The sequence below is a fragment of the Plectropomus leopardus genome, chromosome 5 (genome assembly GCF_008729295.1).
Source record: "Plectropomus leopardus isolate mb chromosome 5, YSFRI_Pleo_2.0, whole genome shotgun sequence".
NCBI lineage: Eukaryota > Metazoa > Chordata > Actinopteri > Perciformes > Serranidae > Plectropomus > Plectropomus leopardus.
The window spans coordinates 3047842-3067061 of NC_056467.1; the positions used below are offsets into that span (position 1 = coordinate 3047842).

A 19220-nucleotide genomic window follows, 5' to 3' on the forward strand; every position below is an offset into this window, starting at 1 on the left:
GAAAGAGAAAAAAGTGACATGTGCAAGATGCAACTGGCAGAAACTTTTGATTGTGGTGAGTCCAGGTTATTGTTGCTCAGGCTGGTGTTGTATAGCCTGATGGCTGATGGAAGGAAGGACCTGCGGTAGCGTTCCTGCCTGCAGCGTGGGTACCACAGTCTGCTGCTGAAGGAGCTGCTCAGGTCTCCCACAGTCTCATGAAGGGGGTGAGAGGGGTTGTTCATGATGGATGTCAGCTGGCCATTATCCTCCTCTCACCCACCTCCTCGATGGAGTCCAGGGGACAGTCCGAGACTGAGCCGGCCCTGCTGTGAGCAGACCACAGCATAGGAGATGGCTGATGCCACCACCGAGTCATAAAATGACCTTAACAGAGTCCTGCTCACACCGAAGGACCTCAGTCTCCTCAACAGGTGGAGACGACTCTGGCCCTTCTTGTGTGCCCAGTCCAGTTTGTTGTTGAGGTGAACACCCAGGTACCTGTACTTCTTTAACAGGTTAAAGATGTTTGCAGCGCCAGAAAATGAACTTTGAGCCTCATCATCATGATAATCTGACACACACATTCACATTTTAATTATGGGATGATGTCAATTTACAATCTTAAAATGCTGGGTTAGCTGGTCCTGATATGTGTCTGCTGTAGGTGGTCCATATAAACAGGTGCACTGTAATATAGAGAATATCATGTTATTATGTTTATTTTGCACACATTTCACACACCTTTATATATGTATATATATAAATAAATGCTTGGATATGGCATGTTTAAAAAATGCCAGGCAAGTTTTGAGAAGGAAAACAAAACAAACAAATATCTATATATATTATTTTATTTTTTTCTCAAAACTGGCATTTTTTAAACATGACATATTCAAGCATGCAATGTGGGCAGAGAATGAGGACATCTACGTCTACATGATAAACAAAAAGTTGTCCCCAATCAACACATTAAAAGCTAAATTATGTCTACAACTGAAGAAAATATGACTAACTACGCAAGATGACTAACAATTTCATTGTGCAATATTATGTGTGTATATATATATATATATATATATATATATATAAAAATAATACACAGGTACATGCATACATGCACACATACATATTAATACAACTATAACTCCTCGTACATTTATTTTTAACAGATACAGAAGATAATTTAAAAAAATATTATGCAAAACTATGTGTATATATATAAATGTGTGTATATCTATATATTGTGTGTGTGTGTGTGCATAATACACATATACATACATACACAAACATATACGTATAACTAGACTTATGAAAACTCATGCTTTTAAGGTTTAACAGTATGTACTTTATTCTTGTGGTTGAATGCTGTCCGGCCCACAGTGAAACCTCAAAATTATTCACTTTACTGTTATTTAATACAAGAAAAGCAACAAATCTGAAAGCATTAAAGGGGAACCTTGCCTACAAAAAATTCAAATTTGTCATTTGCATGGCTGAGGAAAATTTAATATTTTTTAGCTTAAGCTGTCTTTCAAAGCCAGAAACCAGCTAACTTTAAAGTCTCAAACTTAAAAAAAAATGATTGGTTTCATGTAGTTTAATAATGACTGAGTATTTGATTGGTCTATATGAATTATAAATAATCATGAGATAAATAAACTTTTTGTCAGTGTTTTTTTAGTTGGTTCTTCCACTAATAAGCACAATATCAACTGACATGACCTGAGTTTGTGCATATATAAATTGAATATTCCTAAGACAATGTCTTAAATTTAATTATGCAAACCTGGAAAAAGGTGACCTTCTCTTAAAGAAAGCATAAAAAGTGTCACAACTTTAAAATGATTAATGATCGTGATTTATTCTCATCTCAGGCTCTTCTGCCATATTTCAAAATTTAAAGTGTTGCAGTAACTTTCTTTGGTCAGCAGATGTCATTATTTAAAGTGTGTGTGAAGGGAAACGAGCCACACCGTAGCTCTGTTTATTTCATATTAATAAGAGGTTGAAACACATTTCACTCTTGCTCTTCCTAATATATCCAAGAAAACTAGTGGTGTGGGCCAAGCTGTATTCTTTGAAATCTGCTGCCATTTCCTCCCAAAAAATCCTCTGACTTGCCTTGTCCGTGCCTCCTGGCTCCAGTTTGTTGTGGCAGTTGTAAAAAGGCGTGGAACCTGACAGACAAGTCCAGAGCTGATGTTTATTATGGCCACATCATCAGGTCATGAGAGGGAAAAAAGACACCTGTAATGGTCCGTGTGTCGTCCGTTCATTCAATTATTGAATTCCATCTGTAAAACTAAAAAATGACTGAGAATTTTATTTATATGGATGTTTATTTGTATTTCTGTATCAACCAAATATTGAAAAAAGGAAGAAATCAAATAAATAAGGAAATGAAAACAAAATAAGTCAAATTTACCTCATTCTGCTTCATATCACATCAGCCGGTTATACAAATATTTTTGTAATAGTCTTAAAATCTGTTGCTTTTTTGTTATTTATAAAAGCAAGTGAAGAAAGTGTTCAGCTGAAATCAGTTAAGAAAAGATGGAAAAATGTTTCGTTTATGGATACATTTCTTTGTTTTATTGATTTTTGTATTGATATTATTATTATTTATTATATGTGTAGAATGTCAATCATCTGTACTCTCATGTATGTTTGTGTTCTTGTTTACCTGATATATTTTGGACATATTTATGTAAAATAAAGCTGTGAAATAAAAAAAAAGAGAAAAAAAAGGACATAATAACAAATAATGTTAATTTGGTACGATTCTCTACAATTCAGTCATTCAGTTAATTTCACTGAAACCATGAGCATCAAAGGAGATGATATTACAGGAGAAATACTAAAAAGGAGGTTAGATGTAGAAGAATTTCTTTTGAACGGTAAGGAAAAATGGCCAATGAACTACATTCATAAGTATTATTATTATTATTATTTTATTATTATTAATAATATTAATAATATTAATTATTATTATTATTATTATTATTTAACAGAATTATTTGTTAAGCTTTTTTTCAGGTCATTTCTTGCTTTGTATTTTATATTTGTTTTATTTTATGGTGTGTATTTTGTGGCAAATTGTCAGATAATTTTCTTGTATTTTTATTTATTTATTTATTTATTTTTTACAGATTTCTTGCTAACCTTTGGGACATTTCTTTTGTTGCTCATCACCTTCTTCCCATGTTTTTAATTTAATAATAATAATAAAAATAAACCTCTACTTTAGTAAAGAAAACAATTATGACAGGTGTGTTGTAATAAAAAAGTGGATTCCACTGTTAAAATGCAGTTTTTCTGCATTGTGACGAGGGAAAACCTATAAATGTAGATATTCATAAAGTCTGGGATGAATGACAGGTTGTTTCTTCATGCAAAAATAGCTCTGGGGTTTGAGATGTCTTTGGAAAGTTAAGACATCTCAAGTTTTTTTTTAATTGTTTTTTTTTAAACTGACAACATAAACATTTATACAGAAGAAGGGTGATAGACAGTATAACTGCGTACAGAAAATATAACGCCAGGGAGATTCAGAATAATAGAAGTTATGCAACATAATATACCAAGAAACAGACTTATTTCACAAACCAGACTTAGTTCACAAAAACACTGAATATTGTACATATGTTTATAGTTTTGATTGCTTTCCTGTTTTCTGAGTTATAAATTAGTTTAATACATTGTTTGGATTCATTTTTGAAGCGGGCGAAACATGGCTTCTGATTTAAAAATTTTGGATTTGTGGAAATGGGCTTTTGCTAAAAAAAATAATGAGATTAATTATATAATACTGATCAGATTTTAAAGGTGGGTATTGAAAAAAATCCAAACAATATATTTTAATATGTAAAATTTATTTCTATATGATGGGAGATGAAAACATAATTTTTTTACCAAAACGTAGAGGTGTGAGGACATTACCAAAATACGTGATATAGTATATCTGCAGAGGATTTTCGCAGAGGGAGCAGGGGTTTCAAGGGTTAAAGATAGACGGAACAAGGAAATGACCTCTAGCCGGTCCAATGACATCACAGGGTTCCGCGTTCATTCATAGAGGAGCAGCACGCGAGCCCTGACTGTCCTCGAGGACTTCATGTTTTTAGCGGGCTCTGTGTGACGCTGAGCGGGCTGTTGATTTGGGCAACATCGGCGGAGTGAAGCGGATCACCGACATGTCGGAGGAAGCACGTTCTCCGGTAGGTCTTAGCCACGGTGACCCGGTGGTTTTTGCAGCACGCACGGAGCACCTTCACAGCTCGCGGTGAGCAGCGAGCGCCATTTCCGCGTGCCCCGTCATTTGGAGCGCGGTGATTGGTTAACGCGTCTGTCTGTTTCACGGCTCAGCTCTCCTATTGGACGATCAAAAAGAGCTGAGCGGTCTGTCAAACTGTGACCTAAACGAGCTAGAAAGCTAATAATAAGGCTTGACTTTTAAATTACACCGTTTTGAGAACTATGTTAACCAGTTAGGTTAATAATCCACGATAATATGCTCTACGGATGTTTGGTTAAAAAAGCGTTTTCCTTATCTCCAACCAAACCTCAGTGTCCGTGATCGTCTGCTTAACTTTACACCCCAAAATGTTTGCCAAAACACATCCAAAACACATTATGGTGGTTAACCTCTGAAGAGGTGAGTGTTTATTGGTATTCGGCGCACAAAACAAGCAGAAGCGTTTCCTATTTTAGCTGTTTCTGTAGCCTAAATTCAGTTTTACGAAATGAGCAGCATTGCCTGGACCCGCCTACTAACGTTACATGTATATGGGAGTCTTAAACATGCGACACTAACTAAAGTTAGCATTTTTTATCACAGTTAGTCGTGTTTGTCCTACTTTAAGCACGCCGAATAAAATAATGCCAACCAACTGACAGCCAGAGGCATAGAAACATCCAGGTCCTGTTCTTAAATAAAAGTACCAACACCACACTGTAAAAATACCTCATTATAAGTAAAAGTTCTGCACTGAGAACGTTACTTAAGTAATAGTATGTACTGCAGCCTGTAAATATTATTATTACGTATATATAGAGACACACATTCATATATGTATGTTATAATGTTGTATATACATGCATAGACACGTTACATATAGCCTACATGTATATTATACATACATATATGTACTTTTATAGTACCTATAATATTATTAATACTCGTGCATTAAAAGTTTGAGCATTATATTCATATAGTTAGCTTTGTGATTAAATAAAGCATTAAAGCATTTAAGTACTAATTTAAACCACAAATCGCAGAACTGAGGAAGCGCTACCATAAGTGAGGAAACACCAGAGGCAGAATAAACCTATGAAGAAAAGAAATAAAATCACATAAAATAAATATTTTTGAAAATATTTAAAAAACGAATTTATTAAAATAAGATAAATGAATAAACAACAGGTAAATAAAGAATAAACAGGAAAAGATATAGATAAAATGATAATCGTTATAATAAGAGATAAATAACTAAAAAAAAGGCAATCAAAAGTCACAAATTGCAATAAAATCAGTAAAAAGGATGAAACAGATTAAATAGCAAACAAATGCACAACCAGTTATGTATGTTTTTCATATAAATTCAGTGTCTTTGACACTAAACTACACATTAAAACAGCTTTTTTTTTTTTTTTTTTTTGCGCCGTGACCACACCTCGCACACCAGCCTCTCGCTCTGCAGCCCCTCCCTGCTTTTATAACGGACTCTGTGAATTGGCACACTTATCTTTAGGAACCAGAGATATCAGCGGGTGGAGGTCCTGAAGGAGGAGGGGTGAGTGTCCGGTTTAAAAAAAAGACCACTGTTCAGAATCAAGAGGCTATATGACCTCAGTGCGGCTCCTCACCAAGACACAGCAGGCAGTCCCAGACACACAGCGACACAATAGGCTCCACAGTGCACACGCTCGCCGCCGACACACGGACCATGGAGCACGGACCTTACAAGTACATCAGGGTGAGGCGAGCAGAGAAAACGCGCTTATGAGTCAGTTATAGAGGTGGCTGTTACGTGTTGGGACTTTTGAAGGAAATTAATTAGAAAATCTTAAATGGGGTTGGCAGAAAGTGAATTTTAACTATTTTTTTTTTGGCAGGATGGAAATGGAAAGGTTAAGCGGGTCATCCGGATTGGAACTCGCAAGAGCCAGGTACAGTATGAATTAAAACTTTTATTACGCTTGCTTAATATTTCAGAAATGTTTTTTTTTTTAGCATCATTGCTGCCTGTAAATGTTCGATTTTAGGTTTTTAGGTCCAATTAAAATGCGCCTTTCGGAGCCTCATTGTGTCAGTTAACTGTTTATTATCTGATGCAGCGTTCATTCATGCTGGTGTAGATACAGCAGAGCCAGATGTCTGCAGCTCCTCCTGCAGAGATAACGCGGCTCTGGCTCAACAATAGGCGGGTTTCCATCAACCTTTAAATTGGAAAATTTAAATATAAATTAATACACCTAATGGAAATGTGTTAATTTTAGAAAAAAACTCCCATTTGTCGCAAAAAGTTTTTACGCTTGCATGAGGTGGTATTTCAGGTGATTTGAAAAAAAAAAATTAAAAAATGCAATGGAAACACTTTTTTCGCTTTTGTAAGTCACGTGATGTACAACAAAGAGTCGAAAAATCGCTACAGGAGCTGTTATTGCATCGCATAACTTCAAAAGTTGAGCGGATCATCCGGATGTTTTGAATCCACAATTCCTCTGTGAAATAGTGGACTATCGCCTCCAAAAAATCCCTCACATTTAAAAACTATCGCTTAAGTTTTGCACAAATCTGTAATGGAAACCCGCCTAATGTCTGTTTGAGATAACTCGTCCACCTCCAGCGTGTCATACGGATTTGATGGTCACCCGCTCTGTAGATGGGAGTTGAACAATCCAGCTAAAGTGTGTTTTTTTGTCACAGTTGGCTCGCATCCAGACTGACAGCGTGGCGGACAAGTTGAAAGAACTGTACCCCGACATCACCTTGGAGATCGGTGAGGATCCCCCATCATTTCCTGGTGTTTTTACTGGTTTTTACTGGTCTGAATCTGTATCTTCTCTCTTTCAGTTGGCATGTCAACGACCGGAGACAAAATCCTGGACACAGCTCTATCAAAGGTGAGGATCGTCACAAATCCAAGTCTACGTTATTAACAGACATGTTCGCCTCTTCCAACGTCTGTAAAACTCAAGCAGACGATTGATAATCAGGCAATTATTCAAATAATACAACCATGCACGCATGGACTTTTAGCAGTCAGTATTTAAATTATCTACAGTAGACTGCAAACTTTTAACATGATGACAAAAAACTAAATGCGAATTGTAAATACATAAAGAGGTTCAATGCTGCTACTTGTGTCTTATTTTCAGTGTAACAGACGATTGTCATGTAACAGTAGGCGGATTTCCATCACAAAACTTAGGGGGCGATCACACCGAGACGCACCGCACCAGGTGCGTCCGCTCCAAAAATGCCTCGAAACCGCATCTGGAAAAACAGCTGGGAGCACCTGTGCAGCGGCGCTGCATGCGCGTGGCCAAAATGACACTGACGAGGTGCGACTACGTACCCCGAGCAAAAAAGTTGAAAATATTTTAACTTTTATGCGCACCAAAACACAGCCAGAAAAAACACAAAAGAGAGGAGTCCCCCGGCAGGCCCGCTGTACTGTAGGGAAACAATGGTTTAACTTGCGGCGCATCTTTTTTTTATTTTCAAAATTTCGATAAAACACAATCGCGAGTTGACCGCATTTCCACTGAGTGATGTTACGTGACTTCTCCTCTGGCCATAACATTAAAGAAGCATGGTGATGGATGTTCAAAACATTAGCAGCTTTATTTCTATTGCAGTCACCGCACTAACCGTCATTATTTCCAATCCAAGGTGACGTAGGCGAGTTACGAGAGCCATAATGGAAAGGCGAGCCACTTATACATACGAGCGGCCACGTATGAAGGATTTCCAGGAGCTGATAGTCCACGATTTCACAGAGAAACTGTAGATTCAAAACTTCTGGATGATCCGCTCAACTTTTGAAGAGTTATGTGATGCTGCATCATGAGCCAAATCCTACCGACAAGCACACCGTCACAGCATCATGTGACCTATAAAAGCAAAAAAGTGTTTCCATTGCAGTTTTGCAAATTCTGGCTTTTTCGAACAAACTTAAATACCAACTCATGCAAGTGTAAAAACTTTTGCGATAAATGGGAGTTTTTTTCGAACATGTTTCCATTAGTCATATGTTACATTCGCAATTTCAATTTTCGCAATTTGAGGGTTAATGGAAATCCGCCTAATGTAACCGATGAACGTCATGTATCGACGCAATAAAAATCACAGTTTGTTCTTTCTTTTGAACGCAGATTGGAGAGAAGAGTCTGTTCACCAAAGAGTTGGAGAACGCTCTGGAGAGGAACGAGTGAGTGTTTCCTCCGTCATCTGCAGCTGACACCGCTGGCTTCACACCACCGTTTCACCAACAGACACCAAACATTACAGTCTCACTGACGGGAGTTTTGCATCGTAGCTGTCAGTGACAAATGCAAATACTCAAGTAGGAATTTTATGGCAAAAAAAATCCCTTTAGGAGAAAAAAACGTTGATAAATAATACAGTTATGAGCAGATTCCAGGACATTTCGTCTATGCACAACTTACAACTAAAAAACAATCCATAACTGTATGCTTCACACAAAATCCATGCAGAGGGAAACCCTTTGATTTCCCCCGCAGCCTCAGATCTAACAGGTGGCTCTGCTCTCATGTAACACATGCAATGGATGAATGGCTGTATTATACCGCGAGACATAAACGAAGCACGTATGTATGACTGTTCCTTTGTGTCCTGCAGGGTCGATCTGGTTGTTCACTCGCTCAAAGACCTTCCCACCACGCTGCCTTCAGGATTCACCATCGGAGCTGTGCTCAAGTGAGTGCACTTAAACATGTAGTGTACAGCACGTCCGTATAAACACGCACTGTAACGTGTTGTTTTTGATAGGCGGGGGCGTTAAAAATACTCGATGTAATGCGGCTTGTGCAGTATATAAAATTACATATAATGATCATCAAGTTTAAATTGTTACGTGATTTTTATAAGCCACCGGTGTTAAGGTTCCCTCGCTCTCTGCCTCTCACAGACACACACACAAAGCAGAGCTTTTGCAGAGCTCCAATCTCGACTATTTAGTCACATTTTGCTACCACGGAGCACTACTGCAATATGAAAATACCATTAAAGGTTCAAGTCCACCACAAAAACATACACTTCCAGCCCGAGACGAGCCAGGTCCTTCAAAATAAAAGCACCATGGATCTCACTCTGATTTATTTAATATTAATAAAATTTCATTATAAAAGTACTTTAACTTCCTTATAACCAGATTTTATTAAATGTTATTATAACATGTAGTGTATTCAACTTTATTATGACAGTAGCTATTTTATTTAACTTTTTTGTAACTGCAGTTCGTTAATTTTGTTTTTTATTTTAATAGTTAACATTCGTTTAAAGTACATTTTGCTTCCGTCTAGGAGAGAAAACCCCCATGATGCAGTGGTTTTACACCCCAAACATGCAGGGAAAACTCTTGACACTCTGCCAGAAAACAGGTACGGCCCCCAGAGAAAATTCCACTTACTGTGTTTGGTTTTCACTCGTATTAAAAATATTGATAACTCGCCTTCATACTGTGTGTTTGCGTAGCGTGATCGGCACCAGCTCACTGCGCCGTGCCGCTCAGCTGAAGAAGAGATTCCCGCACCTGGAGTTCAAAGACATCGTATCCTTTCATGTTGTCAATCAAAACCCGCTGAGAGCTGAAGTTTAAGAGATTTAGAGAATAATATTTCTCGAGTAGGAATATTTGTCTGTGAAGTGTTTTCCTGAGCTGGCGTCTGTAGCGAGGGAACCTGAACACACGTCTGAAGAAGCTGGACGAGAAGGAGGACTTCGCCGCCATCATCCTGGCTGCGGCCGGCCTCAAGAGGATGGGCTGGGACAACCGCATCAGCCAGGTACAGTTCAACGTCCTCTCAGCTCCTCGCAGCGACGTCTCTCGGGGTGATATTTATCATCTAACAGTCCCAACTGTCTGATTCTGTCCTCTGGTAGATCCTGGAGCCTGAAGACTGCATGTACGCTGTTGGACAGGTGAGATGGAAAATATGCAAAGAGGAGAAGGCTAAATTATACCTCATAATACCGCACTGCGTCCGTATGTGTTCTTGGGGGTATAAATCCGTGTATTTTTGTGTTGTCAGGGGGCTTTGGCGGTGGAGGTTCGGGCCAGAGATGAAGACATCCTGGAGATGGTGTCTGTCCTCCATCACCCAGACACTGTGCTGCGCTGCATCGCTGAGAGAGCCTTCCTCAAACGCCTGGTACGTCACACACACACACACACGTTTTTTGTCTCTTTTGAAGAATATAGAAATCCCTGTGTATTCACTTTAGCTTCACTCATAGGAGGGCGGCTGCAGTGTTCCTGTGGCCGTACACACCGAAGTCAAAGACGCACAGGTAGGAACGCTACTCAGAGACAGACACACAGACTGTGTCTATAATTATTAATTAGTCACTTTTTAGGGCACTTTTACGAGGTCAGCCATTATTTCCATAGTGTCCACATTGTAACTAAAATTTGAAGAATATTTAGTAATATTAATATTCAGTAAATATCTACGCTCACTATTTTTCTGCAATAATCCCGAATCCAACAGTAAAATCACACGTTTTTGGCGAGGAAATGAGGGAGACACTAACTACCATGTCAGCCTACAGAAAAGTCATCCCTGCAGCTCTCTATATGTTTCTGTGTCTGTTATTAACCATTTGTTGCCCAGAACGTTGGGCTGAGGCTTGTCTCCCAGCTCACAAAGGGATCACCTAATAGCCAAGTGGATGTCAAACTGCTAAAAATTTGCATTATTTAGCTCTTGCAGGATTGTTAGTTGCGTAGTTAATTAATGTTGTTTGCTAATTTAATATAGGCAAACGTCAGCTGCCTGTTTTTGTCATTGTAATGGTAGTGGGCTGGAGGAACGTAAATATTAACGCTCGTCCAGCCCACTACCATGATTAGTGTCTGAATTCACCGTATTTATTTGAGCTGGTTACAACTTATTAATCAACCTTACTCCCGTAATAAAAGACGGGGTGAAAGAACAATGGATGGAGATCTTTTTTTTGTATGAAAGTCAAAAAATTAAAAGTCAAACTGTTGATGTTTTTGCAGCTTTACCTGACGGGGGCGGTGTACAGCCTGGACGGATCGGACAGTCTGAAGGAAACCATGCAGACCAGCATCGCTACGGATGAAAAGGTAACCGCTCAGCGTACGGCGTGTTGATCAAACTGAATGATTTGCGTCAGCCCTAATAAACAAACTTAATTTTGATCATGTGTGTTTGTGTGACAGAGCGTAGAGGAGGTGGACGAGCGCGTCCAGCGAGTTGGAGTCACAGCCATTAAGATCTCCAGCGGAGCCCTGGACGGGGCCGAGCGGCTGGGGGTCGACTTGGCCAACTTACTGCTGAGCAAAGGAGCCAAGGAGATTTTGACGGTGGCCAGGCAGCTCAACGACGCCAGATAATCCCGCCCAGCTGAGGCGCGAGGCTCCAGAGGTGCCGGGGTCCTCGAGTGCAGTCAGTCACAACCTTTTGTCAAGTAAAAACTTGAATTCCTTCTTTATTTTACACTTTTGACGTTGCGTTAGAAAAAGATTGGCGACTCCCTGTCGCACTCGGTAAACTCAATCAACGGCAGATGAATTTTCGAGGATTTTAAAACACTACTTGGACCAAAGTTGTGCTTAGTGATACAATGCTGCTGTTATTTTACGCTTGGTCAAAGCGTGGAGCACTCCTGGTCTTGGTTCCAGCCTGTTCTTTCAGTACCTCAAGGAACCATCTCCTGAGCCGCGTAGAAACAACCCTACTGGGATTATTAGTCAGAAACACAAAATGGCCTTTAAACATCGCTGTCAGCGCTCTCAGTACCATCACTGGCTGATATCCTCATTGTGAAACCCTTTTTTATTTTTATGTTTATTTAAAAGCGCACCAGTGAAGTATTAGTGTCAGTATATTTAATGGGATGCCTCGAAAATTCAATGTTCCCCATAAAAAGCATCAGCGTCCATTATTCTCTACTTGCACAATGTAGTGTGACGTCTATCAGTTTTCCGAACTTCACTTTTGTTAACTTCCTGTCAGCTCTACGGTAACCTGCCTCCAACTATAGTGATCAAAGTGCTTTTTCACCGAAAGTTCGTCAGCTTTTCCTCCGTTTTCACAGCGAGCTTTGAACACGTTGATCGTATTTGTCATTCGTTTGTAAAGTGTCACTGATCCTTTTGATAATCACCTCAATCTTTAAATAGCGAGATTTAGTGAGTCATCTTACCCAGCCAGCTATGAAAATGAGTCATCGTCAAGAACTTTTTTGTGAAGCCAATGTGACCTTTACCTTTGACCTTTGACCTTCAAATTCTAATCAGTTCATTATTGAGTCCAAGTGGACGTTTGTGCCAAATTTGAGGATATTCCCTAAAGGCTATCTTGAGACATCACATTAATGAAATTGAGATGGATGCAAGGTCGAAGTGACCTTGATCTTTGACCTCCAAATTCCAATTAGTGCATTTTTGGGTCCAAGTGGAAGTTTGTGCCAAATTTGAGCAAATTCTCTAAATGCCTTTGAGATATTGTGCTCACAAGAATGAATCAAGCGAGGTCACAGTGACCTTTGACCACAAAAATTTAATCAGTTCATCGCTTAATTCAAGTGGATGTTTGTGCCAAAATTTTAAAAAATTCTCCCAGGCGTTCCTGTGCCTTGCCCACAGCTAATGGCGACACAGAGGTATAAAAACAACTTGTGAAAGCGAGCACTGAGCTCCACAGAGCTGACCGCCTTCATAAACCTGAAGGTGCTTTTTCTTTATTCCAGCAGCTTGCTGACGAGCTAACCTCGCTATTAAAAAGATCGAAAACACTATACATAAAAATAAACGGTAAATGCTATTAACAATATGTACAAACTATGAAAAGTGAGGTAACTAACTGATGGGTGAAATGACAACTTTGATCACTAAGGTCGAAGGCAAAGGTGACGTTACTATAGAGCTAACAGGGCGTAAAGTTCGTGAAACGTATATGCGTGACATTATACTGTATAAGTAAAGAAGTGTCCCAAAAAGAGAAATGCACCAAGACTTCTCCTCTCAGCTCTTAACTGCATTCTCGTTTGGAGAAGCTGACCTCTGATGGCACCAAAGATGAGTTTCCGAGCACGTCTGCACATTTAGCGGTTCAGAGCTGGCGGTGAAATTGGCCTCATTTAGGTGTGAAAGTTGAGAAATGTAAATATAAATGTGAATTTAGTGGTTAAGTCATCAGCTCTATGGCCACAAGTCAACACATGGCAGTAATAAAGGTCTCAGATGGAGTGGTGTTTTATTGTTTGCCTTCTGAAAAATATAAGTAAGCTACTTTTTTTTTTTTTTTTTGCATAGCGTCGACACTTCAGTCAGCTCATAATGAATGCAACATTTTCAGGTGAGAAGGTTCACTGCTTTTAAGAGTACGCTCGCTGCGTCTTTTACAGAGAGAGAATATATTTAATATAAATGAGGAGAAGACAGACGGAGCGTTTGCTTTTACTCACCTGTGGGTCAGCTAGTGATGCTTAGTTTGTAAGCTGCTTTTTAGGGGTGTACATCACTGGTTTCATCATGAAAGGATAATATATCGATTCTTTGGACAATGATACGATATTTGCCGATATCACAAAATCTGCCACGATACAACTTCAATTCGCTTTAGGAGCCAGCGATCAGTATGAGCCGATATTATCAGCTCATTTAACACAGCTTTGGCCCATAAAATAAAAACAACATCTAAATAATTGTAAATAATTAAAACGGGTTCAATCTGTCAGAAAGATTTCTGGAAAAACTTTTTTTCATTTTAACTAAAACCATGACATTTTTCCTAAAACTTAAGGGACGTCTGACTTAAAGCGCTTAAAACAACCGGATTAACAACCAAAGTATAAAACTTGGCTGCATAATAATTGTCGACAAAAACAACTGTCTTTTAGCATAAGCATATAGCATTTTACTTTTTTTGTTTGCATGCACGTTTTTTCAGTCTCACATTGTTAAAACAGAGCAGCTAATGTTGCACGAAGTTAGCAAAGTGAGATGCCCGGCAGGGACGTTACATTTGCCGAGTACGCCTTTTGTACTCTTGTCTGTCTTTGCAGTTTCTCCGAAAACAAAACATTTCCACACTGATGATGTATCGTCTTTCTCTCGGCCGCTCGCCTTCATCTGCCTGACGCTGTGTGACAGAGACACAGAATTTCAAAATAAAAGCGCATTCGAAAGAGGATATGGATTGATGTTTACACTTTGCATCGATGATAAGTGAACGTTGGTCACTGAATTGATATATTGATGGATCGTCACACCCCTGCTGCTACAGTCCTGACGTGATTAGAGATTGCTAGTTTTAATGCTGGAGCTATCCCCCGCACCGGTTTTCAGTTTCCTGCTCTGATTTTAAAAGTGCACGATATTGTGTCTTGGATGCGATATCACCACAGAAATACTCGCAGAAACATAAAGCATCAACTGTGAACTTAACGTGTTTTAAATTAGAAATACATGCTACAGTTATGGACTTACGGTAATATAACGGACTGTGTAAGAGGTAAACGGCACAGCGGCGAAATTCCTCATTAGCTTTCACGAACTGGGAATTTTACAGATGTAAAGTAGACAAATAAACTTTATTTAACTGAAAATATCACAGATTATTTCTGTAAACCACATCTGTGTTTTACAGCTGTATTGCCACACTCATTACACCGACCGACGACGAGATTAAAGGCCGTTACGGACTCGTTCATGCAGATGCTGCTCGTATGCTTAAGCGTCATTACATCAAACAAACAAAACAAAAATTAGAAACTTTATCTCATTTTTTTTTTCTTGGAACTACAAGATAAAGTCGTGATGAGACAGTATTCTCATAATTGTCCTTATCTCCTAATAACGAGATCTTAATCTTATAAGTACGAGAAGCGTATCCTGGTTTTGGGTTTTTCTTGCTCTTTTTTCTTAATTACGACATTATTATTCTGTAATTTTGAGAGATGCTACATCATAATTGAGAGATACAGAAGTGTGACTACATACTGGTGAATGCATGTTTGTACAGTTTAACCAGTTCAGATCAAATTGACAAAGACAAGAATGAAAAACATTTATATTCGCTGTTACGTTGCCGTGCAAGATGCTGTACTCCACATATCAAAACTTACGAGTTTCCAAAAGCAATAGATTTTTAAACTTGTTGGCCTTGATGACTTGTCAAATAAAATAAATGTTTTGAATGTTTGTCTAAAGTGCCATCTGAGTAAACGTATCGTTTCTGCATATCCGCCTTACATAATTCATCAGTATACACAGTATGTACAGTTAGTGATGCCATATTGTATTTCTTTTATTTTATAGGTCTTTATTGTGTATTATTCTTAATTTAAACCTCCTGAGACGATGTGAGGCGTATTTGTTTTTCAGCTTTAATTTCTGTATGAATAAACATAGAAAGTGTCTGTATTTAGATTCATCCCCGTACTCGTCACTCCGTTAGTGACGAAATGTTTACGTCTTCTCCGTAAGTGTCTTTGTTTTGCCGCTCATGCAAACATCGTGTTAAATGAAACCACTGATGTCCATAAACAAATGTCAATAAAGCTGTGTGTGTTATACGTGTCCAGCGTCTGTCGTGTGTGTGATTAATCAGATATCAGCAGACGGCTCTCTTGTTTTTGTTAATGATAAACTTCGACTAATATATGCGTTTGTTAATATATTGTAATTAAAAAAATACACTGTTGATTCATGCGGGCCCCTCGAGTCTGAAACGAGGCTCCCAGAATCAGTTAAAGGGGCCCCATTATGCTCATTTTTGGGGATCGTATTTGTTTTTTGGGGGTCTACTAAAATACTTTCACATGCTTTAATGTTCAAAAAACACTTAATGCGTCTCACCTCTTAAAATTCACTTTTATTTATTCTTTTTTTCTTTCGTCCTTTATTAATTTAGCTGTTTTTACTTTTTTTTTTACTTTATTTATTCTTTACTATTTACTTCTTCACCTATCTTTGATGTATCTGTTTTTATCTCCTTGTCTTTGTTTTATTGATGTGATGTCGTCTTTTTATATTTCTGACATTATTCTTATATTTTCTGAAACTTTATTCATTCAGAATTGAAACTGCCTTTTGAGACTTGCCTGTTTTATTACTTTTATTCCTTTTTTATTTATTCTTGTCGACCTTTTGTGTTCACATTTTTGTTCTTGCCTTCACGTTTATAGACCTTTCTCTGTTTGCTGATGTTTATTTTATTTTTCCCTGAGTTCCTGCCTTTGTTTCTCTGTTAAAGCACTTTGTAAACATGTTTTTAATGGTGCTGGATAAATAAAGTTTGTATTGATATTATTGCAGAAAATATCAGTTCTTGGGATAGAAAAGTCTACAGGCAATCATGAACGTTAATACGACGAAATACACAACTCAGCAGGCCGACATGGATGTCTGAACCAAACTGCAAAGAGTCCGATAAACGAGACGTTTCACTCAAAACCACAAACGTCTGAGAGCCAGAGAAAAATCAGGCCTCGCCAAAGTCATCCGAATCCATTATTTATAAAATGTATAAATGTGTAATGAAATTTCATGGCGATCCATCCATTAGCCACTGAGACATGTCCTCTAAAATGATCTGTCCTCTGGTGACGATGTAAGTGTAGTGATGCACGATAATGATTATTTCAACCGATAAACTGATCATTTCCAGCTTCTCGTGGACGATAACATACAGATAACCGATAATTTTGCTTGTTTTTCATGACCTGAAAGGCTGAGATGTGGCGAGTACAGATGAATTTAATTTGTGCATTTTCATAAAAAAATACCACATTTCAGACAAAAAAGTGGAAAATCACATTTTTGTAACAGAAAGCTCACACCGGCGGAGAATGAGGACTAAGCGGACATTCGGAGACACCGGCGGAGACACCGGTGGAGAATGAGAGCGGAGCGGACATTGGGAGACAATACTACATACACTGGACAGCTTTGTATTTTATGTCTTCGGCTGCTGGTGGGACATCACAATAATATGATCTTAATTAAAAAAAAGACTCTGTGAGCACTAAAAACTATCCGGAGAAAACAGGTATGTTGATATCTTTCATCGGCCAGTCCAGTCTTAATATGTTGGCACATCAGATATCAGCAAAAAATCCAAAATCATGCATCCTTACTTCAGTCCTACCGTTTCTGACGCAGGTGTTCAGGTCACAGCCTCCTCAGTGCAGTAGCAGGTCCTGGACTCCCCATCGCGACTACAATCCGGTTCTCCAAATCTCTGGGATCTCCTCCAAAGACTCTCAAAGAAAACCTGACCTAAAAATGAGGTCAGATTGTTTCCTTTACGTGACTTTTATGAGCTAAAAAACACAGCTAATAAATGAACTCAACGCTCAGCAACACTGCAAAACATTTCTATTTCATCTCAGTTTGAATGATCACAATTTCACTCAAATCAAAACTAAATAACGTGTTAACTCAGATTAACTGTTCGTATTCTTACTCTACAGACAGAACAAAATGCTTACTGGCTTATATATATATTCATATTTATATGTATATATTTGTGTATAATATTTTTAAAGCCTAATTTTTGAAAAGTAAATTTTGTGTGCAGAGCAGTCTGAGTGTATATATGAAATAATTCATTTTTTATGGGCGTTTTTTCATCTAAAACGTAGTAGCATCATGACAAAAACCTCGCATTTAAAGGGTTAAAATTCATGAAATTAATGAATATTTGATATTTATGATTAGAACTGGTCTTGGTTTAAAAAACTCAATAAAAGTTGAAAATAATATTATTATATTTACTAATATAATGATATAAATAATACTAATATTTTTTTAAATCTTAAATTTCGAAATGCCCATTTTGCGTGCACAGAACAAGTGTTTCTTCTTCACACACACACACACACACACACACACACACACACACACACACACACACACACACACACACACACACACACACACACAAAGCTAGCAGACATTAGACGCTAACATGTTTAGCACGTGTAAACGGAGTTTTAACATGGCGAAAATTAGCATCCCGGCTAACGGCGGATTGAACTCACCTGAGGGCAGGTTCTTTTGGGAACGACGTCAGACCTCGGTGCACGCGCTGCCACGTCTTTTTTTCATTTATATTGTCAGCATAAAGCATAAATTAACGCGTGAAAACACGAAAATAACTTCAACGAAGTTCCTTGTTTTTAGCTGCATTTCTTAGCGATTCAACAAACGCTGACCTTTGACGTCATGACGTAACCGAACGTGCGAGGTGGCGGGAGGGATAAAACGATCTCATTGGACAATCAGGACGATACCCGATTACGATTGGTTGAACGTTAGAATCGACAATCGATTCCCAATCGTTTCATACGTTTAACCCCTTTAAGGCCCGCTTTAATGTTACATACACTGGTATCACTGTGCACACAAAATTTAAGCTTAAAAAAATATGATAAATTAGTATTATTTTCTACTTTCATTTTTTAACATCAGTCCTAATCGTAAATATCAAATTTTTATTAATTTTCAAAATTTTAACCCTTTAAATGCCAGGACAAAATTTATGTCATCTGCATGAATACAGCCAAAACTATATTTAAAAAAAGCAAAAAAAAAAAAAAAAAAAAAAAAAAAAATTAAAAACAGTCCATGAGTGTTAAACACAGTTAAATTCACCATCTAATCACATATTATCATTACTATCATTAAATCATCAGGCTTTATTTATTATCTATTAACTTTTACATCTTTTTTTTCCACTGTCGGCTTCATGTGCTTTACGACCGATACTCTGGACGCGCTCACATATCAAAACGAAAAGTAGGATGTAGGATTTTATTGGATTTGTACTCCGTTACAGTATTTGCAGTGTAGGTGCAACCCCGATGGATCAATAGTAAGTTTGCACCTGCTGTTTGATTTTGTTATTGCTATGGAGAAAAAAAAGTATTTCATGTTCAATCAGAACAAAACCAAATGAACACTTTCACCAAAAATCACAGAATGGCGTCTTCGCTTTCTCTCCCGAAAGTACGA

General features: G+C 38.1%; 1 protein-coding gene across 1 annotated transcript; it reads left to right on the plus strand.

Annotated features, from left to right (window-relative positions):
* The first annotated feature begins 4048 nt into the window (after positions 1-4048).
* On the plus strand, positions 4049-15778 carry LOC121943303 (porphobilinogen deaminase-like). The gene is made up of 14 exons (XM_042486811.1): positions 4049-4199; positions 6097-6150; positions 6911-6983; positions 7058-7107; positions 8362-8417; positions 8849-8926; positions 9532-9609; positions 9704-9779; positions 9901-10014; positions 10112-10150; positions 10261-10380; positions 10466-10519; positions 11235-11321; positions 11418-15778. The coding sequence occupies exons 1-14, from the start codon at positions 4176-4178 to the stop codon at positions 11589-11591; spliced, it is 1077 nt and encodes a 358-aa protein (XP_042342745.1). The 5' UTR covers positions 4049-4175; the 3' UTR covers positions 11592-15778.
* The last annotated feature ends 3442 nt before the right edge of the window (positions 15779-19220 follow it).